Genomic DNA, 23,630 nt, shown 5'->3' with positions numbered 1-23,630 from the left:
AGTATATAAGCTTAGGTGACTGTTCACATATGTATGTGTAAATCAGACTGTGTCTAACTGTGTACTTGTGTCTGATTCTGTTGGCTGTATTTGAGGAGGAAGGGAGTTCCAGAGTTTTGGTGGCAAAAATGCAAAGGAGCAACCACCACTTTCGGCACAACCTCGGCACAGCTCAACCGTGCCTCAAGACGAGCTGAGCTCGTTATGAGCCTCGAAGGGGTTAAAGAGCTTCTCGATGGTGGAGCACAGAGTTCTTGTGGGGTCCTAAGCAGTTAACAAACTCTGGGCTAGCATTGAACCCTTCTTATAAATGACTCAGTGTCCATTCAACAGAACTTTAAGGTGAATACTCTTGATTATTGGGAGCCACTGCAGGTTTGCCAAAGCTGTTGATACTGACCGACGTCTGGGATTTTCAGTAATGTGCATTGCAGCATTCTGAATGACTAGAAGTCTTTTTATAACTGCCTTGGGACTACCTAGATATAGGGGGTGTTCCCATAATCAAGTCATGAAAGGACTAAACTTTGCAGGACCACTTTCTTGAGAAGTGTCAGGTAGCAATGTCAAAAGCTTTCTCAATCTTAATAAACCAAAACAAGTTCCTGATAGATTTTTCACCTGTTTTTCCATTGTGAGCTCGTTGTCTAGCCAAAAGCCTAAGCTCTAGATCCCCACTTTTGGTGACGGTTGTCTCCCCATAAAATGTGGCCATTTGAGCTCCAGCCACCTGGCAGGTCTGTTACCTAACGCAGCGGCCTCCTTTTTCTCCTCATTTAGTTTAAGACTACTAGATGCCATCCAGTCAACACATTTTTAGACAGTTATTGAGCTGGTTGGTAGAGTCTTTGGTTTGGTAGGAAAGAGCGAAAATAATCTGTGTGATCTGTATACCATATTGTAGAGATTTCATGGGCCTTTATGATCTCTGCTAGTGGACGGGCATACAGGTTGAACCAGATGAGGCTCAAGGAGGAACCATAAGGTACCCCACAGCCCACTGCATAACTTTCAGAGAATATAGGGGCATATTACCAAGCAATAGCGATAATTATCGCTATTGCTTGGTTAGAGACAAAAATTTACCGCTGAGGTGCGGCGATTTTTATCGCAGATAAACCTTGGTATTACCAAGGTTTATCGCAAATGCGATAAAAATCGGTCGCAATGCATGAATATCGCTGAAAAGTCCGCGATATTCATGCATTACCGAGCTAATGGTCTTAGCCATGTTATGCACCTCCCATTGGATAACATGGCTAAGAACTGCTCAGGGCAGGTGTTAGCTTTTGGAGATATTCGCGCTTAGCGCGAATATCTCCAAAAGTTGGTAATAGGAAATAGCCATGTTAGCGACTGTTTCCAGTCGCTAACATCTTGGCATGCCCACTTTGCATGTCATTAGTGATAATTATCACTGACATGCAAAGTGGGGCCCAAGATGGTCGCTATCTCCTACTAGCTGTCGCTAACTGGTGTTAGCAACAGCTAGGTAATAGGGAGATAATTTTATCTCCGCTTTCTTGGCTTTTAAAGCCAAAAAAGTGGAGATAAACCCCCTTGATAATATGCCCCATAGTTTTTTCAGACTCGGGAACGATGTCAGCCAGTTTAAGACTCTCCATACTATACCTGCCTCTTCCTTTTTGTTATTAGCATTGCATGGGAGACAGTGTCAAAAACCTCACTCAAGTCTAATAAGATCAGCGCCACTGTCCCACCTAAATCCAAAAAGAGTTACAGTACTTCTGTGGCAGCTAGCAGAGCTCTTTCTGAGCGGCTGCCCGATCTAAAGCCAGTTTTCAATGGATGTAAAATGTCGTTAGTTTCTAGATATGATAAGAAGCATCTGTTGACAAGTTTTTCTAGAATTACAGAATTACTGGAACCTGGGAGAAGGGAGACTTGTCGATAGTTTTCACACTTCATGGGATCTGCCCAGGATTTGTTTAGCATCTGTTAGCAGGGTTATCACTGCCTTGGCACCTTTGAGCATGATGACTTGAGCAGCTGGGTCCAATAGAGAGCTTGATTTCAGGGATTTGCAGATTTCAAAGGTATCTTCTTGTGTGATTTCTGAAAATGTACTTAATTGAGCCTATCTTTGTTGCGGGTCATACGTGTGTCTTCCATTCTTCCAAGGGTGAGGAGGATATTATTTACCTTTTCCAAAAAGAAATTGGCAATCAGGTCACATCTTGAATTTATGGGAAGGGGGCCAGGTGTGCTTTTTACAGGATTCCTTAGAATGCTCACAATAATGAATATCTCTTTTGATGCTTTTGCAGATAAAAAACATAAATCTTGATTTCAGGATGGCACAGTGATATTTCCTTAAATCCTTCTAATCGATGTCTTTACTAATTTCATTAAAACATTTTCATAGTCCCTTTCAAGTTGTTTTGCTGCCTTTTTCAGTAATACAAGCTCAGGTGAGAACCAAGGTGCCTTTTTTCCAGGGCGTTTGAGTTTCTGTTCTCTAAGAGGAACAAAGGAATTAGAGGCAATTCCCATCCAAGTTTCAAATTTACCATATCTGCTGACCAAGTCTCCCACTGCTTCCGGGGTGGAAATGGTGAGCATATTCTCAAATCTCCACGTCTCCATTTTTTACCAGTTCCGTCTAAGTTTGGACTGGTGAGGTGCCAGGCTAGTGGTATTTGGGAACCAGATCTGGAAGGGAAGTATTCTGTGGTCAGACCATAGACTCTCTCCGGGCCACTTGACGATAAGTCACTTATATTGGAGACAATTGGGTCAAAATAGGTGCTGTGCTTGCGAGTATGACAAGGACTCGAGGTGTTAGCTGGGCCACTGGAAGGTCCATTTAGAAATTATTAGTGGTTTCAGAGTTGACCTCTTCTAGATGAATATTTAAGACCCCTAGGATAGTGAAGTTTGCGGAGAGTAAACTGTGTTCTGCCACAATGTCTGGCAGGACCTGTATAAACTGGGTAACTGGGCCCGTTGGGCAATATATGTTCAGACCAGAAAAGGTAAAATCACCTCCACAATGTGAGAGGACACTAGGACCAACCAGAGCCGCACACAACCAATACCGGGGGTTCACAACCCATTGTGCCAACCACAGCCTGTGAAGGTCCAATTCAAACTCTCACTGTACAAAGTCTGAGCAGCCATCAAGGGATATCAGCACCACAGGGACCCACTTCCAGAGTGGCCCAGCAGTCCCGACTTTTGCACCCTCAACTGGCAAGACTGATGACCACAAGGTTGCAGGACACACAGAGCCCAGTTGACCTTTCCACTCTGCAACCAAGCGCCCCTTCCCAGGCACCAACAAACCGGCTGTGCCCCCTTGTCCCACTGCCTAGACTTGTCCCCAAGTTCCCCTCTGTAGGCTGTTTCTACATGGCCCGCCTTCTTATTCTTACCGCATAAACTACACAGCTACCAACCTGACCAGCACCTTTGCACCTGGCCTCCTCAGGGCAGGTAACAAACAACTGCTGGTTGTACTTTGGACCTTGGCCCCCTATGACCCTAAGTCCAAAAGGAGACCCTTAGAAATTGACCGATCTATATTCTATCTAAGTGGTACAAAAGGGGGATTCCGGTCCAGGGAAGGCATGGCTTGGCAATTCGGGCTGGACTGTTCCCATGAGGCACAGGGTCAGACTGATTTGCATATGGCCATGTCTGAATTGGGGTGGCAGAGTGGACTAAAGAACGGTGATGGATTAAACCCCGATCTGTTGACTGGGTGTGAGTGTTTGATTGGTTCAGATGCTCCGTCCATCACCACCCCCTTTTGTACAGCTTTGTCGCCATAAGTTGGCAGGTTATGTTCAGACGTTGACTCCCTTGCTCACTTTGCCACTGGATTCAAGCAAGCCTGGCTGAAGACGGCTGAAATGCCAGAAACCGGTCTAGGAAGCTCGATTCCGGTCCAGGGAAGGCATGGCTTGGCAGTTTGGGCTGGACTGTTCCCATGAGGCACAGGGTCAGGCTTATTTGCATATGGCCATGTCTGAACTGGGGTGGCAGAGTGGGCTAAAGAACAGTGATGGATTAAACCCAGATCTGTTGACTGGGTGTGAGTGTTTGATTGGTTCAGATGCTCCGTCCATCACCACCCCATTTTGTACCACTTTGTCACCAAAAGTTGGCAGGGTATGCTCAGAAGTTGAGTCCCTTGCTCACTTTGCATCTGGATTCAAGCAAGCCTGGCTGAAGACGGCTGAAATGCCAGAAACCGGTCAGGAAGCTTGATTCCAGTCCAGGCAAGGCATGGCTTGGCAGTTCGGGCTGGACTGTTTCCAGGAGGCACAGGGTCAGACTGATTTGCATATGGCCAAGTCTAAACTGGGGTGGCAGAGTGGGCTAAAGAACGGTGATGGATTAAACCCAGATCTGTTGACTGGGTGTGAGTGTTTGATTGGTTCAGATGTTCTGTCCATCACCACCCCTTTTTGTACCGCTTTGTCGCCATAAAATGAAAGGGGAAGCTCAGACTTTGAATCCCTTGCTCACTTTGCCACTGGATTCAAGCAAGCCAGGCTGAAGACGGGTGAAATGCCAGAAACCGGTCTAGGAAGCTTGATTCCGGTCCTGGGAAGGCATGGCTTGGCAGTTCGGGCTGGACTGTTCCCATGAGGCACCGGGTCAGACTGATTTGCTCATGGCCATGTCCGAACTGGGGTGGCAGAGTGGGCTAAAGAATGGTGATGGATTAAACCCAGATCTGTTGACTGGGTGTGAGTGTTTGAATGGTTCAGATGCTCCGTCCATCACCACCCCCTTTTGTACCGCTATATTCTATCTATGCGTTTTCTCACATAGGAAAGCATTGTGCATTAATGCACATTTAAGTAACTGTTTTACTTACCTGAAAGATTCAATATTTAAGAAAGTGCTTACTTTTTATTGACTTTTCTTGGTATCAAAATGTATTTAGAAATTCAGCTTTTATTTCTAAAGGTCTTGGATTTCTTCTTCAGTGTGTGTCTAATTTATTGCCCCTGTAAATACAACAAATGCTTAGCACTACCCTTTGTGAACCCTAACTGCTCGCCCAGACTACCACAACAGAGAGCATTTGGGTTATCATTTTTTCATCTGTAATCCAACTTGGGTTTGTACGGACACTTTTCGCATTGTACCTCATTTTGATCCACTACATAAAAAGCCAGCTTCCTACATTGGTGGGTTAGCGCTGGGATACAAGACTTTTCATTTGCTGATACCCCTTGGTCAATAATTGATTGCATACCATGTCTGAGACAAAAGGTACTGCTCAGACATTAAACCTGGCTCCTTGCAGGAAGCTTAAGTTGGCCAAACTTAAGGACCTCTGCAAAGCATGGATCCCTGCCATGGTTTTTAAACCTAACAGGGCTCATTTGCATACCCTGCTTGTTGAGCATGGTCGGGCCATTGGTATTGAAGAAAACTCTGAAGATGCAGGGGATGGGGATATTAGTGAGGAGGAGTTTTCATAAATTCCTCTATGACAGTACCTCCTCGAGGAGCACCTCTGGTAGTACCGCAGGTGAAGTTGAGGAGGAGAATCCTGAATTTCAGAAACTAGACCGGAGAATAGCTTTGGAAGCTAAAATCTTAGCCATGGAAAAGGAGAAAGCTGAGATGGGCCTAGCACCCATCTCTGGTAGCAGCAATGTCTTAAATCGGGGCAAGATTAAGCTTTTGACTCTAAAATCCCCCAAAAGGCATTGTCCCCAAATATGAGGATGGCGATGGTATCACCCAATGGGTTACAACCTTTTAGAGGGCTTGTACGATGAGGAAACTCAGCCAGAAGTATTGAGGCTCTCTACTCTGAGAGCTGTTGTCAGAAAAGTGCAGGGACAGACTCCTGACACTGAATGAAGCAGATGCTGAGTTCTATGACCTTATGAATGAGGGATTTGGACTCATCTTTGAGTACAGAATTAGTTTCAGGGAGACTCATAAAACCTTGAGTCAGACCTAGATAGATTTTGTTGACTTCTCATTCAAAACAAAAGGTGGGTGGTTGTAAGGTAACAAGGTATAAGACTACGATGGACTTTATAATCTTATTATGAAAGAGCATCTGTTAAGTAACTGTGCTTCTGAATTGGGTTAGAAGACTGACCATTGGGTGAAGACTAGAATGTCCAAAAAGTCCCATGGTTGGAGTGACCAAAAGAAAGGGTTTGCATCCCCCCAAGGAAACATGTTGAACAGCCTAAAGACCAACACAAAGAGTCTTCTAAAGGCCCCCAAACCCCTGGGTGGTTACTAGGGTAAGAATTGGGATCCCAAGAAGGATGATGCTTTAACCCCTTCCATGCTCGTGACTGAACCACTCCATCACGAGCCACGGACACGCTGTGCTAATGACGGAGTGGTTCCGTCATGGCGTGGCCGCTCCGCCTATGCTGCAGGAATTCCGCTCCTGCGCGGCCATTCTAATGAGCGGGCGGGGCCGTGACGGAACCACTCTGTCACTAGCACAGCGCGCCCGTGGCTCGTGATGGAGGTGTTCCGTCACGAGCATGGCGGCGCCACACAGCCCCCCTCCCACCCGTGCCACGGCGGAATTACCACAGCGACCAAGGGCTAAATTGCAGCCAATGGGCACAGAACTGGAGACACAATCTTTCCTCAAAAAGCTCCCTCAAGTACACCCCAGCTAACACAGGGGTGGTGAGTCTCCAGATGGGATCCTTGGTATGCCCTGACTAGGTAAGATAGCACACTGTAGCCACTTTAGTTTCTGATAGTCGGTGGATGTAGCCGCCCTGGCTGTCTGGCCCGGTAATCTGGACAAGTACAGACAACAGCCTCATAATAATGGGATCAGAGTGGGAATACTGAGGGATACAGGTACAAGTGTTACCATGGTGACTGAAAAACTGGCATCTTCAGAGCACTATCGGACTGGACAAACTTTTCCAGTCATCAATGCTGATAATGTGACCAAGGTTCATTCCATGGCTATGGTGTCCTTGGAGTGGGATGTAGTTTCGGGCCAGAATAAGTCAGTTGCATCCTTTTCAGTTCCTGTTGAATGCCTGCTAGGAAATGATTTGGAGTCCTAAACCTGGGCTGAGGTAGAGCTAAGCTCCCATGCACTCTAGCTGGGAATCCCTGAATGAGTGTGCATAAAAGCCCGAGCACAGGGCAAAGCCCAGGGTGAAAAAGCGGAGTTGGAGTCTGAAAGAGTGTCCCAACCCTACAGGAGAAAAGGTAGAAAATCTGGGAAGCCAGCCTCTGAGCAGCCACAAGCTCAGGTGCCCTCTCGTCAAGGAGAAGACCTTTTAGCCCCAGAGGGAACTGAACCAAAGGAACTTGGGCCTTAGACAGCAGAGCTCGTAGGCTCAGGGGGACCGTTTAGGGAAGAGCTGTGCAACAGACAGATGACCTGCCCTACTCTTGAAAACCTGAGACAGCAAGCTGCTGCACAGGAAAAGTGAGATGGCAGGGGCTCCCACCCGACCTACTGGGAGGAGTGACTCCTGTACACTTAGGCCATAGACCCCACAACTGGTGCCACTGGGAGAGTGGTAGTGCCTGAGCACTACAGAGAGCCTTTACTCTCATTGACCCATGACAACCCCCTTGCTGGGCATCTTGGCCTGAGTAAGAATTTGAGAATGCTAGTCAGACACTTCTACTGGCCAAAAATGTCACATAAGGTGAAGGATATATTTAACTTGTGTTTTACCTGCCAAGCCAGTGGCAAAGTAGGTAACCATGTAAGGCCCTACTAATGCCTTTTCCAGTGGTTGGGGTTCCCTTTGAAAGGGTAGCAGTTGATTCTTTTAACCCCTGGACCTTCCAACAGTGTCAAAGAACAGAATCATACTGGTGGTAGTGAATCATGCCGCGAGGAACCCTTAAGCTCTACCCCTTAGGACTGTCACTGCTCCTGCCATTGCCAGGGCCCTCTTAAGTATTTTTGCCAGAGTAGGTGTCCCTAAGGAGGTGGTATCAGACAGAGGTAGTACCTTAAAGTCTGGCTACCCAAAACACAATGTGGAATGAATGTTGGATGAGTTATACGTTTACTTCCCCCTATAATCCAAAAACAAATGGTTAGTTGAGAGATTCAACAAAACCATGAAATCTATGACCATGGGGCTCCCGAAAAACTCAGAAGGAGATGGGATGTTCATTTGCCATGCCTTCTTTATGCTTACAGAGAAGTTTCTCAAAAAGGGAGTACGGTTTAAACCCTTTGAACTTCTGTTTGGGCTTCCTGTAAGGGGACCACTGAGTCTAATTATGGAGGGATGGAAGTCTTTTGACCAATGTAAACTATCCTTCCATGTCGCTGAGGCCAGCAGACTTCAATATTATCAACTCCGCCACTGGTTGCTAACCCCTAAATACACTCAGAAAGCCACCAGACCTCTTACGCCCTTTGAGTCCCTGGTACGAACAGGGTCTAATTTCTCCCACTTACAAAACTCGCAACCCCACCGTCCCCATACATACAAAAAACAATGGCTCATGGATATAGAAGAGGTGCCTTGCCACCAGAATTGGGAACAACTATGGCGGGACATACCTAGGATCTATAGGATCTCTACTCAGCGCAAATCAGCATATATGCTAATGACTGACTGGTATCACACTCCCACACTTGTACAGAAAATCCTTTCTGGTCGTTCTCCCCTCTGCTGGAGATACCAACCAGCAACAGGAGACTTCCTTCATATCTGGTGGATGTGCCTGCTTGTGAGGGTGTTCTGGAAAGAAATTTTAAGCCACATCAAAGACACTGTGGGGTTGCCTATCCCAAACTCCCACTTGGTATCCCTACTAGGCATGAGACCAGTACAACTCAAAGCCATGACGCAATCCGATTGGCGCCTTAATATGCAGATGCTGGGAGTTGCGAAACAAACTATAGCCATTCTATGACAGCAGAGCACCACTGGTTCTCAATTATCTTTCTACAGAGTTCACTGGAGAAATAACAGTTTTTTAGGTGTGATTTTACATGTAAATGGGTAAGGTCCTAATTTACCAATTCAAAAGGCAAGGTTTGACTGTGTCATTGAGCGAATTTGCAAACCTGGTCTGTATTTCTGGTTCTGAGGAACTTGTAAAATGAGCAGCTTTCTCAAAAAACAAATACATGGGTCCATTTATACTTGTAAATATGTGCATACTGATGTCATTAATAAAAAAAGGGGGAAGTACATATGTAAAATAATCTTTAACATTTTTGGTGAATCCGCAGGTTCAACTTTGCGGATTCATTTTGATCACATGATCAGAATTAAGAACCCTAGTGTATTTGTGGTTACGTCTATTTGTTTGGATCCGCTGATGTACAGCAGAACCAAAAATGAATTAAAACAATATAAACATGTATAATTACATTTTGTACCTGATTGCTTTTCATGATATCCCAATGACAGATTCTTACAGCCACTCATGACGCCACTCACACACCCAAACAGCCACTCACACACACATACAGCTAATATGACATCCTCTCAGACACTGATACAGACAGTCACACAGCCACTCAGATGGCATAAGTTAGAAACAGAATCACAGAAAGAATAGTAAATATAATGTATGCAGTATCTTAGTATAGATCTTTAAGACCTTGGCTGTGCTGCCGATTTTGCGGAATTGCGGCACAACCGCAAAACGGGCGGGGCCGTGATGGCCATTGGCCAATGGCGGTACCAGCGAGGTAGCGTTGCCGTCGGCCAATGACCGACGGCAGCATGGAAGGGGTTAAGTCACAGAAACATTTAGAAAACACACTCACTGGATAATTTCACCAGTAATGTCATTTGAGATGTTACCAGTGATGTCACTAACCCTGTCATGAGTGATGTAATATGTGAGGTCAGAAGCAAAGCATTGCGAGGAAGTAAGTTATAGTTATCTCAGGTAACTATAACTGCTGAATTTCTATGGTTTTGTTAGAGTGACATTTGAGCCTAATTATAATGTCCCTGTAACCTTTGTTTTCTTCAGTAAATTTCTATGATTTTTTAATTTTATTTTCTAACTATAACGTTCCTGTAGTCTTTGATATTTTTGTTGATTTGTAAGGTTTTTTTACATTTTATTTCCTAACTATGATGTCCCGGTAGCCTTTGGTTTTTTCAGTGAATTTCCAAAGTTTTTCATATTCTATTTCTAAAGTATTATGTCCCTGTAATGTGTAGTTTTGTTAATTCCAGGTTTATTTTTAATATTAAGTATAGTGCTATTTATTTTCTTTTTTTATTTAGCATTTTTTTAAACTGCACATATTTTGTTTTATAAATATACTTTGTATAGGTTTTAAAAGGTAAAATTGACATACATACTTAATGTAAAATATTTACAGTTTTTGTAGATGTAATCATACATGTTTTATATTGTTTTCATTCGTTTTTGGTTCCAAGGTACATCAGCGGATCCAAAAAAATGAATTAAAACAATGGGGAACATGTAATCAGCAGTGGTTTGTATAAAGTAGGTGCTCCCTGGCTTACTCACACATACACTCTGAATGTCTTTGAATACTCCAAATACTACTAGATTGTGACACATTAAAGTCCCCATTTGTAGCCCTTCCATGTTATCTGGAGTCTCTGCTGCACCCTTTTTGCACCTATTTTCAGTATCCCTTGCCCAAATCATAGGTTCAGAGATGTACCTTCACTTATTATACTCCTTCTATGATCATCTACTTCTGTCTGCTGAGCAGCTGGGGCCTAAGGTGAACAGGGACGGATCACCGATCCTCATTCCCTACTGTCAAAACTGTGTTTCTCAAACATAAAAAAGAAAGGCAGGGCTATAGTGACTTACTGGTTGACGATATAATATACAGTCCCTGAGAAACGTCCTTTGGTCCTTGAGGTTTCAATTTCTTCGGGTAGTGGCAGAACAAGATCACGAGGACATTGTTTTCCAATATCTATAACAAAACACAGAAGATGGAACAGGGATAGTGACTAAAAATCGATAATGCAAGATTTCAAGATGAAAAACAAACATATGTTTGGCTTTGATGAACAGCACCACTTAAGTAGAATGTGTCCTTACTGATAATGACCAAAAGGGGATGGCAGGGGATGCACAGCAAAGTTAATAGAATATCTGTTAATTTGAAAGTAGGTTAGTAAATGGTTAGGGTGCTCCACACAGGTGGCGTTTCCGTCCTTGTAACGTCTGTGAGTAAATTCAATTTAGTGTCACCATGAATACGTTGGTGACATCCCTGTAACTGTGGGCACACCTTTGGTTCTTGTACAAAGCAAGATTCCTCTGAAAGTTGATTTCAAAAGTTTGATTCAGTATCATCATTAAGTTCATGATAACATTCAGTCTTTCAATACTTCTTCCTTTTCAACACTTTAGATCTTCTAATTACTCCAATGCATTTCGGGCTGACCGCCCTTCATCTGGGAGTTCTACAAACAATAGAGGATACAGCACTAAGTGTTTACGCAAACTGCAAGATAGCAAAAACAAAAATCTAAAGTGCGTAACATGCGGGTTCGTGCTGGTGAGAAGTGTTTGTAGAGTGACTAACATGAACATACTATGGTGGGTGGATGTGAACATGACTGTGTGTTCATAAAGTGATAGGGTGTGTTAAAGAAGTAATCAACATTATAAGACAGTCCACGGCATTTTGTGAAATGTTAGTGACTAACACCAATGTGAAAACTGAACGCTCGGAGCACTCACGTGTCATCTGACGTTTGAAGCATATAAACCTGTGGGGATACGAAGAAAACGGAATTCATCTAGTGAATGCCCGTGGCAATATATCGCATTACAAATAAACTTTTACATTATCGTGGCAATAGATTGCCGACTTACAGGATTGATGATATGGTGTCTTCGAAAAAGTGGATGCGGCTTTCGGCATTTGCGGTGTGACCCGGAAGGGGAAGGAGTAAATAGGGAAGTGCAACAGTGGATGAAGAAAGTAGACTGTGAAGGATTGGGTATAGACGAAGGACTAGGTAGTGCATAAGCTATCATTATGGGTGAGTCATAACGGTCTGCCTTACGATCGGAAATTCAGTCAATCCATGATTTGAGAACAATAATGGAAAATTAAACACTGATGGAAAATTAAGCATGACAAAATCACAACAGAATGTAAAAAATGTAAACATGACAAAATCACAATTTAGTCGCACTAGGTAGGAATCATGTATGCGATAGAATACACCCATATGGAGGTGCTTCATAAATAACAAGAAAATTCCAGGCGATCATTAAGACCCAATGGTTTTGTACATTGCATTCTGAAAATCCATGCAATTTCTCTCCTTAACAATTGTTTGTTGTTGTCAATGCCCTCGCCTTTGTTGACAACCTCAAGAATCAGAAACTTTAGTTGTGAAATATTGTGTCTGGCTTCATTGAAATGTATCGCTACATTGGATTTAGCATTCTGCATCCTTATATTGGATTTGTGCTCATTAATGCGAGTTTTGATTTTTCTTTCAGTCTTTCCAATATAAATCATACCACATGGACATTTGATTAAATATATGACATTTTGAGTATCACAAGTGGGATTAACGTGCAGTTGTATCTCATTCCCTTTCATAGGGTGGTTGATGGAATTGCCTCTGATAATGTTATTGCAATTTCCGCAATTCATGCAGGGTCTGGTGCCTTTACAATTGGTTTGGGTGAGCGTCTTTCTAGTTAGGATCTCTTTAAAGTTGGCACTGCGAGTGTAAGCAAAGATGGGAAGATTTTCAAAAGTTATTCCAAAATCTGGTTCAGCAGTCAAAATAGGCCAGTGGCGTTTGATGATTTTCTTAAAGGCTGTGCTTAAGGTTGAAAATTTGGAGACCAGCACCATCCTGGTATCTTTATTCTTCATGGTTCTAGATAAGAGTTTCTCTCTAGGAGTTTCTCGAGCTCTATTTTTAGCTTGTTCAATGAGGATTTCAGGATAACCTCTGTTATGAAATCTTTTGCCCATTTCATTCAAGCGAAGTTCCATTGATATGGGATTAGAAGCAATTCTCTTCACTCGCAACATCTGTGATGTGGGTAAATGTTCTTTAAGAGACCCTTGGTGAAAACTTGTGTATGTAGTGTATTATTCCTATCCGTATTTTTTCTGTAAAGATCTGTTTCAAATCCAGACTCTGTGATGGTGATTTTAACATCCAAAAATGTTATCGATTTGTCATTTGTTTCCCATGTGAATTGTATGCGTTCATTGGCGTTGTTTAGGTTGTTTAGGGACTGTGTCAAAGATTCTTCTGAGTTTTTCTATACTATGAATACGTCATCAATGTATCTGGCGTACATCTTAATATTTTCAGTCACAGACCTCTTTCTTCATCCACTGTTGCACTTCCCTATTTACTCCTTCCCCTTCCGGGTCACACCGCAAATGCCGAAAGCCGCATCCACTTTTTTGAAGACACCATATCATCAATCCTGTAAGTCGGCAATCTATTGCCACGATAATGTAAAAGTTTATTTGTAATGCGATATATTGCCACAGGCATTCACTAGATGAATTCCGTTTTCTTCGTATCCCCACAGGTTTATATGCTTCAAACGTCGGATGACACATGAGTGCTCCGAGCGTTCAGTTTTCACATTGGTGTTAGTCACTAACATTTCACAAAATGCCGTGGACTGCCTTATAATGTTGATTACTTCTTTAACACACCCTATCACTTTATGAACACTCAGTCATATTCACATCCACCCATCATAGTATGTTCATGTTAGTCACTCCGCAAACACTTCTCACCAGCACGAACCCGCATGTTACGCACTTTAGATTATTTGTTTTTGCTATCTTGCAGTTTGCGTAAATACATAGTGCATGTTTCCTCTATTGTTTGTAGAACTCCCAGATGAAGGGCGGTCAGCCCGAAATGCATTGGAGTAATTAGAAGATTTATAGTGTTGAAAAGAAAGAAGTATTGAAAGACTGAATGTTATAATGAACTTAATGATGATACTGAATTAAACTTTTGAAATCAACTTTCAGAGGAATCTTGCTTTGTACAAGAACCAAAGGTGTGCCCACAGTTACAGGAATGTCCTTACTGATAATAGCATGCATAGATGAAATCCCTTTGTCAGACTAGTTACGAGTGTAGTCCTTGAAAAGTGAAGACTGCTCCCCCAAGCGCGCGCGCACGTTCACCACTCACCGACTCACCTCCTGCTCCCCCTCTCTCTCTCACAACCATTGCATCTTTCTCTGAAGCCTTGTGTACTTTATACCCTGTCAACTTATTCCTTCATGTTGTACTGCCCCAAAAAATTATTTCAGTGTGTCACCTCCCTCAAGCTTGGTTACATATTAAACAAGCATTGGCATAGCCAATAGGTCTCGCCTTTTGGACCTTATAAGTGTTTAGTTGTCCAGCACCATATCCTTGGTGCAACAACATCAAGTGTTGCATGGCTAAACACTAATAAGGTACCAAAGGGAAGACCTAATGGCTATGCCAATGCTAGTTAGGTCTAACCTTGACTGCGCTTGCGCTGTCTACAAGACCTGTTGTATCTCTACTTTAGGTTTTCGTCACACCCACTGATTGCCATTAGGTTGTTATCTGTGGCATTCACAAATGCTGGTTTGTTACTTGTGCGTTTGTGCAAACGTCCCTCCTTTGTGTGCTTAGTTTCCTCCGTGCCAATTTCACTAAAAGAACATTTTGGTTGGACATCACATTGTACAGCATATGATGGCCCTTCCTCCCTCCTCCTGTATGGGCATTGCAATCTTATACACAGCTGGGTTCCCTCCCACATCGCTTCTCCCACCAGCAGTCGTAAGTGCTCCTTGTTAACACAGTTTGTTTTTGTTGACCTGCCTTGTTTCTCCGTGAAGCCTGTTGCCATGTTAGAAGATTGTGACTGCAGCCACGATCCGTCACAGTGTCGTGAGTGAAAAAAAGTATGTAAAGTAATATGGAAATTTGAATTATCAGCATTGTCTTGTGTTTAGTTTTACCCTGCCTATAAACTCAGGTGAAAAAATAAAACAAACTAAAACATGTAATTCCTAAATTTATTGTAAAATATATTTCTAGTCACGTATTAATAATGTGGATAACACAAAGTCTAGCAATCTTTATAGGTATTTTAAGGAGCGTGCCCCACATTGTAATGAAAGTTGGTGTTCCAAGATGGCAGTCACGTTCCGCGGGCACTTACACACTTTGTACCAGAAAGCGTGTTGTGCAATGGAGCTATCGCGCACAGAAGGAATCACTCAGTAATCTACCGGGGGTGCTAGTGATGGAGGAGTATTAGCACAGTACCCAGAGCATCGCTCTTCATGGCACGTGACATGTAGTGTAACCTTGGGGCTCACGATGTAAGTATTGTCTGCCAGGGAACTCACATCAGGTTAGGGCCGCCGTTGTTCGCCAGGGTCCACTAGGAAACCACACCCATCACTCATCCTCGCAGCTAGAGGCCCCCTCAATAGCTCACTGAAACAAGTACAATACTATTGGTGGGTAAGTGAATTGGGATGACGTCAGGTAGTTAATGCTCTAGAAATGAGTGCTGTACCCATAGCTGCCAAGCTTCCAGACTGCTTATTTGTAACATTTTCATGGTTTTGGGGTACCTATGAGTGACATTCAACACAAAATGTTTGACACTTAGAGTGGAATTCTCTTGAGAGAAAACCCAAGCAATGAAGTGCATTGAAAGAGATGGATAACAGAATTACTACCCCTTTGACTAATGAGAAGCTTTAACAAGCATTTACAATGCAATTGGTCACTCATTTGTTAAAGTTAGAGCTATAGGCCTTGCATATGACAATGTTTTTACTTTTGTTTTTAGGCCTCACCTAGGCAGCGCTTGCGCTGTCCCTTCAAGACATGCTATACTCAGGTAAGAACTTTATGCTCCGCCCATTTTATGCTCATCTTTTCAATTGGATACTCTTACTGTCCTTTGTAAATGCTGGCTTTTGATTCGTGAATAGGCTTAGTAGTCCCTCCTTTTAGACTTTTGCATTCTCCCATGAGGAATACCAGGCTACATGTGTTCTTACTTTCTCTGTTATTTATGGTGCTTTGTGAGGACTCTTCTTATTAGTTCTCATCTAGTTTGGTGGCTTGCTGCTGCTCATTTTCTTTCATGACAACTACACTCATTTTGCTTATTACATAGCATGGCACCCACTTTTCTTCATTTCTGCACAGTGCCGCTTTCATTTGAAATTTATTGAGGGGCATAGCAGTGAGCCTTTCTTTATTTTTTCTCCACTGTGCTGCTTGCAATTGAAATGCAAGGAGTTGGCAGAGGTGAGCGCCATGCTTTAACACATAGCAGGGCCTCATGCCTTTATTTAAGAACAGCTCCTCTTTGACATTTGTTTAATAATGGCACTGCTTTCACTTTAAGCACCTTTGTTTATGTAAGCTGCTGCCGGTTTTCTCCACAAACCACTACTGTGTATCTTCATGTCTTTATTTCAGACAGGCAAACCAATTTAATGACTTTTTTAAATGCGCTCAGCCAACAGCTGGTTCTTCTCTTGTCCCTCAATCACCACCCTCCCGCTGTTCACTGTTGATCGAACTGGTTTTCTGGTCCCAGCCTTTCATCTCCCCATCCCTCCTCCATGCTCAGACACTTTCCATTCCACTGTCTCCTGAGCGGCGCTTGCTTGTTTTTGGTTGGTGTCTCCTGAAGTAGATGTCTGAACAAATAAATAGGTCTCCTGTTTAATAGAACTTTCTGCATCACTGGCTAGCCAGCAAACTTCATACCTAGCTTCTTGATGGCAAGCTGTTCCTTCGCACCACTCTGTCCATTTGATATTTCTTTAATTGCTCACTGCTGCTCTCTTTACTCCGAGAGTGTTTAGGGCAGTGCTGGAAATGGAAAAATAGAAGTGCAGGTACTCTGTACCAGAGTACCTGCTTGTTTCTGAGAAGTGCCGTTACTCTCCAATTAAAAGTATTACATCTCTCTTTAGAAGTGCAGGTACTCTCCCTCTCGAAATAAAAAAGTGCCAGTACTCTGTACCGGACAGTACCGGCCCATTTAAGGCACTGGTGGGGCAGATTTACAAGCCCCTTGCCCCACTTTTGCGTCACTTTTCCCATGTTAAAAGTGATGCAAAAGTGGCGCAAGGGCCTTGTAAATCTGCCCCTGTATCTGCTTTTCACATCCACATTTCTATCTTCGATTTCGCACAGGTGCATGGGGAGCGAGAACACTACATTTAGGCGGCGGGTGTCCTCCACCTATGTCGAGGTCTGCAAAGTATTAGGCGGCAAGGGTTCCCTCCTATACAGCAGTAGCGGTCGGTGGTGGGAATAGCTGCCGGGCAGGGACGTGGGGAGGGGGAGGGGCAGGGTGGGGGTAGTAATCTCTGGATTACAGAGGATTACAGGTACATCAAAATATAAATAAAAAAAATACATTTTGTGGCGTGCACTATATTGCATTTGGGGATGCAGTGCGCGCAACGAACTTCGTTTTATTTATTTATATGTTTACCTACCTGTAATCCTCCGTAATCCATAGATTACTACCCCCCACACTGCTCCCCCCCACTCCCCACTGCCCGGCAGCTACTCCTACCACCAACCGCTACTGCAGTATACAGTGCTGTCAAAGTAATCTGGGTGTGAGGTTACTAATATTAACTCACTTTCCTGTCTTTGATCCTTAATTTTGATATCCTGTGCTTATTTTTCCTGTTTCAATCGTTGTGCGTCATCGAAATGAAATACTTGTGAGTGGTGCCCCATTGTAATGAGCGCTGTGAATACTAAGGGACGATTGCATCCGTTCAGTGTGTTGTGAAGCAGATCATCGCGCGTAAGTCCCGCATGCTTGTTTTTTGTGGTTGCTGAACAGCAGGAGACCAACTCTAGTTGAAGTCGAAGTTTTGTCAGGAGAAAGGGGTAATTGTGCACTTTGTCTGTCATAAAACTGGATGACGTGGCTTGAGCAGCAGCAATCTGCTTCAGACATCAGTAGCTTTTTTCATCAATCATTGCAGATTACAGTGGCGCATACTTATGTTCTCTACATGTCTTAAGGTTATTCTTGCTGGGATGTTTGGTTGTGGTTCGAAACCTATTTTTTGCGTGGGGGGCAGCTGCAATAATGATGCTTTAGGTACCCCCAGCCACCTCTTCATGATCGCTCCGTTTCCACAATTCTGTGTGCAATTCATGAGTAATCGTGGCAGGCACCCTCGTGCAGTCTGAACACCTCCATCAGTGACATGCATCCCTTTCCTCTGACATTTTGGCTCTGCAATGACAAGCTTTTTTTCCATTCGGGGCTCAGCAGGAGCTTACGTTTTACTGATAGCATAGCGAGTTTTGAGCCAAATCTGCCTTCTGGGAAAAACAACAAGGCACTTCTCCCTCCGCCAGAGCCTCCCTCGCGTTTATTTCCATCTATCTCTCCCTTTCTGCCCTTCCCTTTTTTCTACCCCTCTTCATCCTCTGTTCACTTTCCCCTCCTATGCCTCCTGCCCCGTTATCACTAACTGGTTCATATGCTCTTTTTTAAAGTTCTCATTTTTCATCTTTCTTCTGCCTACTACTTGTGAAATCGTGGGCTCTAGGCCCACATGATGTAGAAATGACGGACACCAACTTGTGCTGATAGTTACTAGTAATGGTCACGAGAACGTGCACAACAGGACACAACACTGCCTTCCTCTCTTTTTCTCAGGCATTCCCTCTAAACCTTTGCCTGGTGCCTCTTCCACCACAATGTACTTCCTTCTCTCCTACCATCTTCCTCTTCCCTTTCTCGTCCTCTCCTCTTGCTCGGCCATCAGCCTCCTTCCCTTATCCTCTCCTTCTTTTTCCATCCTCTAACTCTGCCTTCTCCCACCTTTCGTTCATTCACTTCGACCTCATTTTTCTTTTTTCACACCATCTACCCCATGCATTGTCTGTCTCCCCCTTCCGCCTTCTCATCCTGTGTCGCCATCTTCATTCCTTTTTCTGTCTTCTCATTCCAGCCAGTCTTTTTTCCATCACAATTGCTCTGCCTCCTACCTCCTTTCTCTCTCCTTTTGAGTTATCTACTCTTGACTTCATCGACCGCCAGCTCACTGGAATGCGATCCGCTGCTCTAGCAGGAGCAGGTGTGGCTCAAATTCATATTCATCCACCTCCCCAGCATTAGAAAGAGACAGTCATTTGAACACGTAAGGCTTACTGTGAGAGAGGCGCGCAGCACACAGTAGGTGCCATGCAAAAATCAGCTTCTAATTTTTATATATTCTTTAGTTATGCTAATGAGGCATTTCTCTGCTGAGGGAATACTTTGCTTCAAAGGGGGCGAGAGGAAGGCTACTATTCTCTTACAGTGATGCAATGTAGGATCAGCCATGGTGGCTTAAAAACAGCTGGCAAAGAGGACGCTACCCTATTAGGGACACAGACAGTCCACCTCACACTAACACAGATGGGGGTTCACAGGATGTAGAGCCAACGCTAAGACTCGAACCTGGTTTCTCAGTTCCAAAGTTGGTAACTCTCGTACTAGCGCATTCCAAGTCAACAGCAATCGAAGGCCGGCAGACATCAATGGACAATATAGCCAGCTGATGCAGACTGCGCCCCACACTCAGCTGGCTTATTAAGATAACAAGCGTTCAATTCAACATAATTCTACACAACGCCACACAAGTAAGTGCCACACAATTCCACAAACACAAATGCACACAGCGTAATTGGAGGTGGAGAAGAGTCTGGCCGGTGGCAGTGGTCGACTCTCTCCGCTCACGCTGGGAAACTGGTGTGTGTGTGACACTGCGAGCGAGCGCTGACTGAACAGCGTGTGTTTTTTAACATTGGCGTTCCATGGACTTTTAACAGTTGTGTAATACTGTATTTTTAAAACTTTGCCTCACCTGTAACTCCCTCTGTTACCTGATCACTCCCGCCCCGGTCCGCCGCGTCCTCTGTGGGCGTTTGCTGCGGAGGGTGGAGGAGGAGCCCAGCACTTCCGGGCTAAGGTCGGAGAGTTCAGCGCTCTAGTTTCGCTGTATTACCGGAGAGCATAAATACCGCTATCCTGCACACTCGCGTGGTGGAGAAGAGTCTGGCCGGTGGCAGTGGTCGACTCTCTCCGCTCACGCTGGGAAACTGGTGTGTGTGTGACACTGCGAGCGAGCGCTGACTGAACAGCGTGTGTTTTTTAACATTGGCGTTCTATGGACTTTTAACAGTTGTGTAATACTGTATTTTTAAAACTTTGCCTCACCTGTAACTCCCTCTGTTACCTGATCACTCCCGCCCCGGTCCGCCGCGTCCTCTGTGGGCGTTTGCTGCGGAGGGTGGAGGAGGAGCCCAGCACTTTCGGGCTAAGGTCGGAGAGTTCAGCGCTCTAGTTTCGCTGTATTACCGGAGAGCATAAATACCGCTATCCTGCACACTCGCGTGGTGGAGAAGAGTCTGGCCGGTGGCAGTGGTCGACTCTCTCCGCTCACGCTGGGAAACTGGTGTGTGTGTGACACTGCGAGCGAGCGCTGACTGAACAGCGTGTGTTTTTTAACATTGGCGTTCTATGGACTTTTAACAGTTGTGTAATACTGTATTTTTAAAACTTTGCCTCACCTGTAACTCCCTCTGTTACCTGATCACTCCCGCCCCGGTCCGCCGCGTCCTCTGTGGGCGTTTGCTGCGGAGGGTGGAGGAGGAGCCCAGCACTTCCGGGCTAAGGTCGGAGAGTTCAGCGCTCTAGTTTCGCTGTATTACCGGAGAGCATAAATACCGCTATCCTGCACACTCGCGTGGTGGAGAAGAGTCTGGCCGGTGGCAGTGGTCGACTCTCTCCGCTCACGCTGGGAAACTGGTGTGTGTGTGACACTGCGAGCGAGCGCTGACTGAACAGCGTGTGTTTTTTAACATTGGCGTTCTATGGACTTTTAACAGTTGTGTAATACTGTATTTTTAAAACTTTGCCTCACCTGTAACTCCCTCTGTTACCTGATCACTCCCGCCCCGGTCCGCCGCGTCCTCTGTGGGCGTTTGCTGCGGAGGGTGGAGGAGGAGCCCAGCACTTCCGGGCTAAGGTCGGAGAGTTCAGCGCTCTAGTTCCCCCTAGGTCAACTATAAATGTGTGTAGGCCCGCGTCCGCGCAGCGGACGCGTGCAGCGGGCGCGCCGGAAGCGCGCCGAAGTCGAGCCAAAGTCCAGCCCGTCTGCGCCCGTCCGCGACAGGACGGGGCGAGGGGCTAAGGACTCTGGCCACTTAACTTCCCCCAGGATACAGTATGATAGTAGGGAGTTGTTAGCTCTCTGTCCCGAGGTTGCCCCTCAGTGTTTACACACCTCGGATGCTCTATCCCTACGGGACTGCTCTTGGTGCTCTTTCAAGCCCTACACCACTGCTAGGAAGACGCAGGGCAATCGGCAGATTAAGGCGGGATTGGTCAACTGTCGCTCGCTCAGTAAGCATAGCACTCAAATATACCATCTACTTGAGGATGAGGATTATGACATCATGTTCTTTACTGAGACGTGGCTTGGGGGCTCATCTGACCCTGATGTTATAGAATCCCTGCCCGCCGGTTTTTCTTTGGCTAGATTGGATAGGAATGGCGGGGGGGGGGGATTGCTATCGCTTCCAGACTGCCTTTCCAATGCTCTTTAACACCCCTCACCATTAATAATTCTGAAGCTGGTGTCTTTAATATTATCTTGGGACCCCAAACCTCTCTCTCAGGCATTTTGGTTTATAGACCACCTGGTAGGATGTTTGAGTTTAGCTCCAGCCTCATGGAGGTTTCCGCTCATCAAGCTATCAGGAAAAGGAGCTTCCTCGTGCTCGGTGACATGAACGTTCATTTCAACGACCCTATGGATATGGACGCTAAGGATATCTGCTCCAATCTCCATTCCCTACAGCTTGAGCTTATCAATCAGGACCCTACGCATAGATTAGGTAACCTTTTAGACCCCATCTTTGGTCATCGCTCTGAGGTACAACCTCTTACTCCGATTCCAGTCCCCTGGTCGGATCACTTTGTGATTCCGTTCCTGATTCAGATTGAAGAGGCGGAGTCTAAGAGAGATTCTGAGCAGAGGTATCAGCGACGGAAATGGAAAAGTTTTTCGCAGTCCACCTTCAATGAACTAATTACAGCAGGCGGCCCTTTAGGAGGGATGGACTGTGAAATGGCCCATCACGAGCTACATAACCGCATTTTAGGTGCACTTGATAAAACGGCCCCTATGCGTACTGAGAGAAATACGAAGAAGGTGAGGAAAACTGCCCCTTGGTTCACTCCGGAACTTCAGCTTGCGAAATCTGCCTGCAAGCAGCTGGAACGTGAGTGGCGAGTCAGATTCTGCCCAGAGATTAAAACAGACTATAAGAAAAAGCAAAAAGAGTATTATAAGGCTATAAGGGTCTCTAAAGCCACACATTATAAAAATCGCATTGTGGAGGCTGAAAACTCTTCGAAGGAACTTTTTAAAATTTTTAAGGAGATCTCGGTAGTCTCGAACAATAGTGGGCCGTCCGCAGATTCGGTGGAAACCTGTAACAATATTGCTCACTACTTTGCAGGCAAAATTTCGAACATCTATGCCAGCTTTACGGGGAATCTGATTAATGACCCTGATCTTGACTGTAGCTGGGAGGTAGGTTCATTAGATTCTGAATTACCCACCTTTTATGTCCCTGCTGCGGAAACACTAGTTACTGTATGCAAGAAAGTTAAATCAGGCTCCCCCCGTGATCCGGCCCCCCCCAAAGTACTTAATGCCAGTCTGGATGCGCTAGAGCCGCTGTTCAGATATGTTATCCAGCTGTCTTTCTCTTCGGCCACTCTGCCAGGCGACTGGAAGAAAGCCATAGTTTTACCAATAAAAAAAAAACCTAATGTAAGTCAGGATATAATGGAAAATCTCCGTCCAATATCTCTTCTACCATACTTAGCTAAAGTGACGGAAAAATTGGTAAACACTCAGCTCATGGAATACTTAGAGTCTAACAATATGTTTCATGGCTCTCAGTCTGGCTTTCGTAAGAACTATTCCACTGAGACTGCCCTGCTGAGAGCAACCGAAACTTTACGGATGGGTGCTGATGAGGGGAACACCATGGCACTTATCATGCTAGACCTCAGCGCCGCGTTCGACACCGTAGCACACTCCACCTTGCTACGGTGTCTGAGCAGCGCGGGGGTTACAAAGGCAGCTTGGAGATGGCTCAGGGACTTTCTCTCGGACCGTAGTTTCCAGGTTCAGAGAGGTATGTTCCTCTCCGACAGTGTGGCCTTAGAACAGGGGGTGCCTCAGGGCTCTGCCCTGAGCCCCACCCTGTTTAACCTGTATATGGCTCCATTGGCAGCGGTTGTTCAGTCATACGGCATAGATCTTGTATCTTATGCCGATGACACGCAGCTGCTCATCTCCCTGTCACAGTCTCCGAAACTAGCAGCGGCCAACTTTAAAACCTGCATGCAGGAGCTTGCTGGCTGGATGAATCAGCACTGCCTTAAGCTCAATGGGGCTAAAACGGAGGTGTTAGTGATAGGGGGAGATGGGGCGAGCTGGTCTCATGAATGGTGGCCGCCCTGCCTTGGCTCCCTGCCCATCCCTTGCAGTGAGGCCAAGAACCTGGGGGTCTGGGTGGATCCTAAACTCTCATTTGAGAGTCATGTGGACAAGGTGGTGGGGAAATGCTTTGGGGTTATGAAGA

At 45.1% G+C, this 23,630-nt stretch overlaps 1 protein-coding gene across 1 annotated transcript in view; it reads right to left on the bottom strand.

Moving 5' to 3' along the window:
• Window positions 1–23,630, bottom strand: part of LOC147705914 (uncharacterized) — a 582,839-nt gene that overhangs the window by 489,795 nt on the left and 69,414 nt on the right. Inside the window, exon 3 of the mRNA XM_086932385.1 lies at window positions 10,777–10,885. Coding sequence (XP_086788511.1) covers window positions 10,777–10,885 — 109 coding nt within the window. The remainder of the gene's footprint in view (window positions 1–10,776; window positions 10,886–23,630) is intronic.

This window comes from Lissotriton vulgaris, chromosome 7 (genome assembly GCF_964263255.1).
Source record: "Lissotriton vulgaris chromosome 7, aLisVul1.2, whole genome shotgun sequence".
NCBI classification, from domain to species: Eukaryota; Metazoa; Chordata; class Amphibia; order Caudata; family Salamandridae; genus Lissotriton; species Lissotriton vulgaris.
This window is presented reverse-complemented; position numbering and strand designations above follow the sequence as displayed.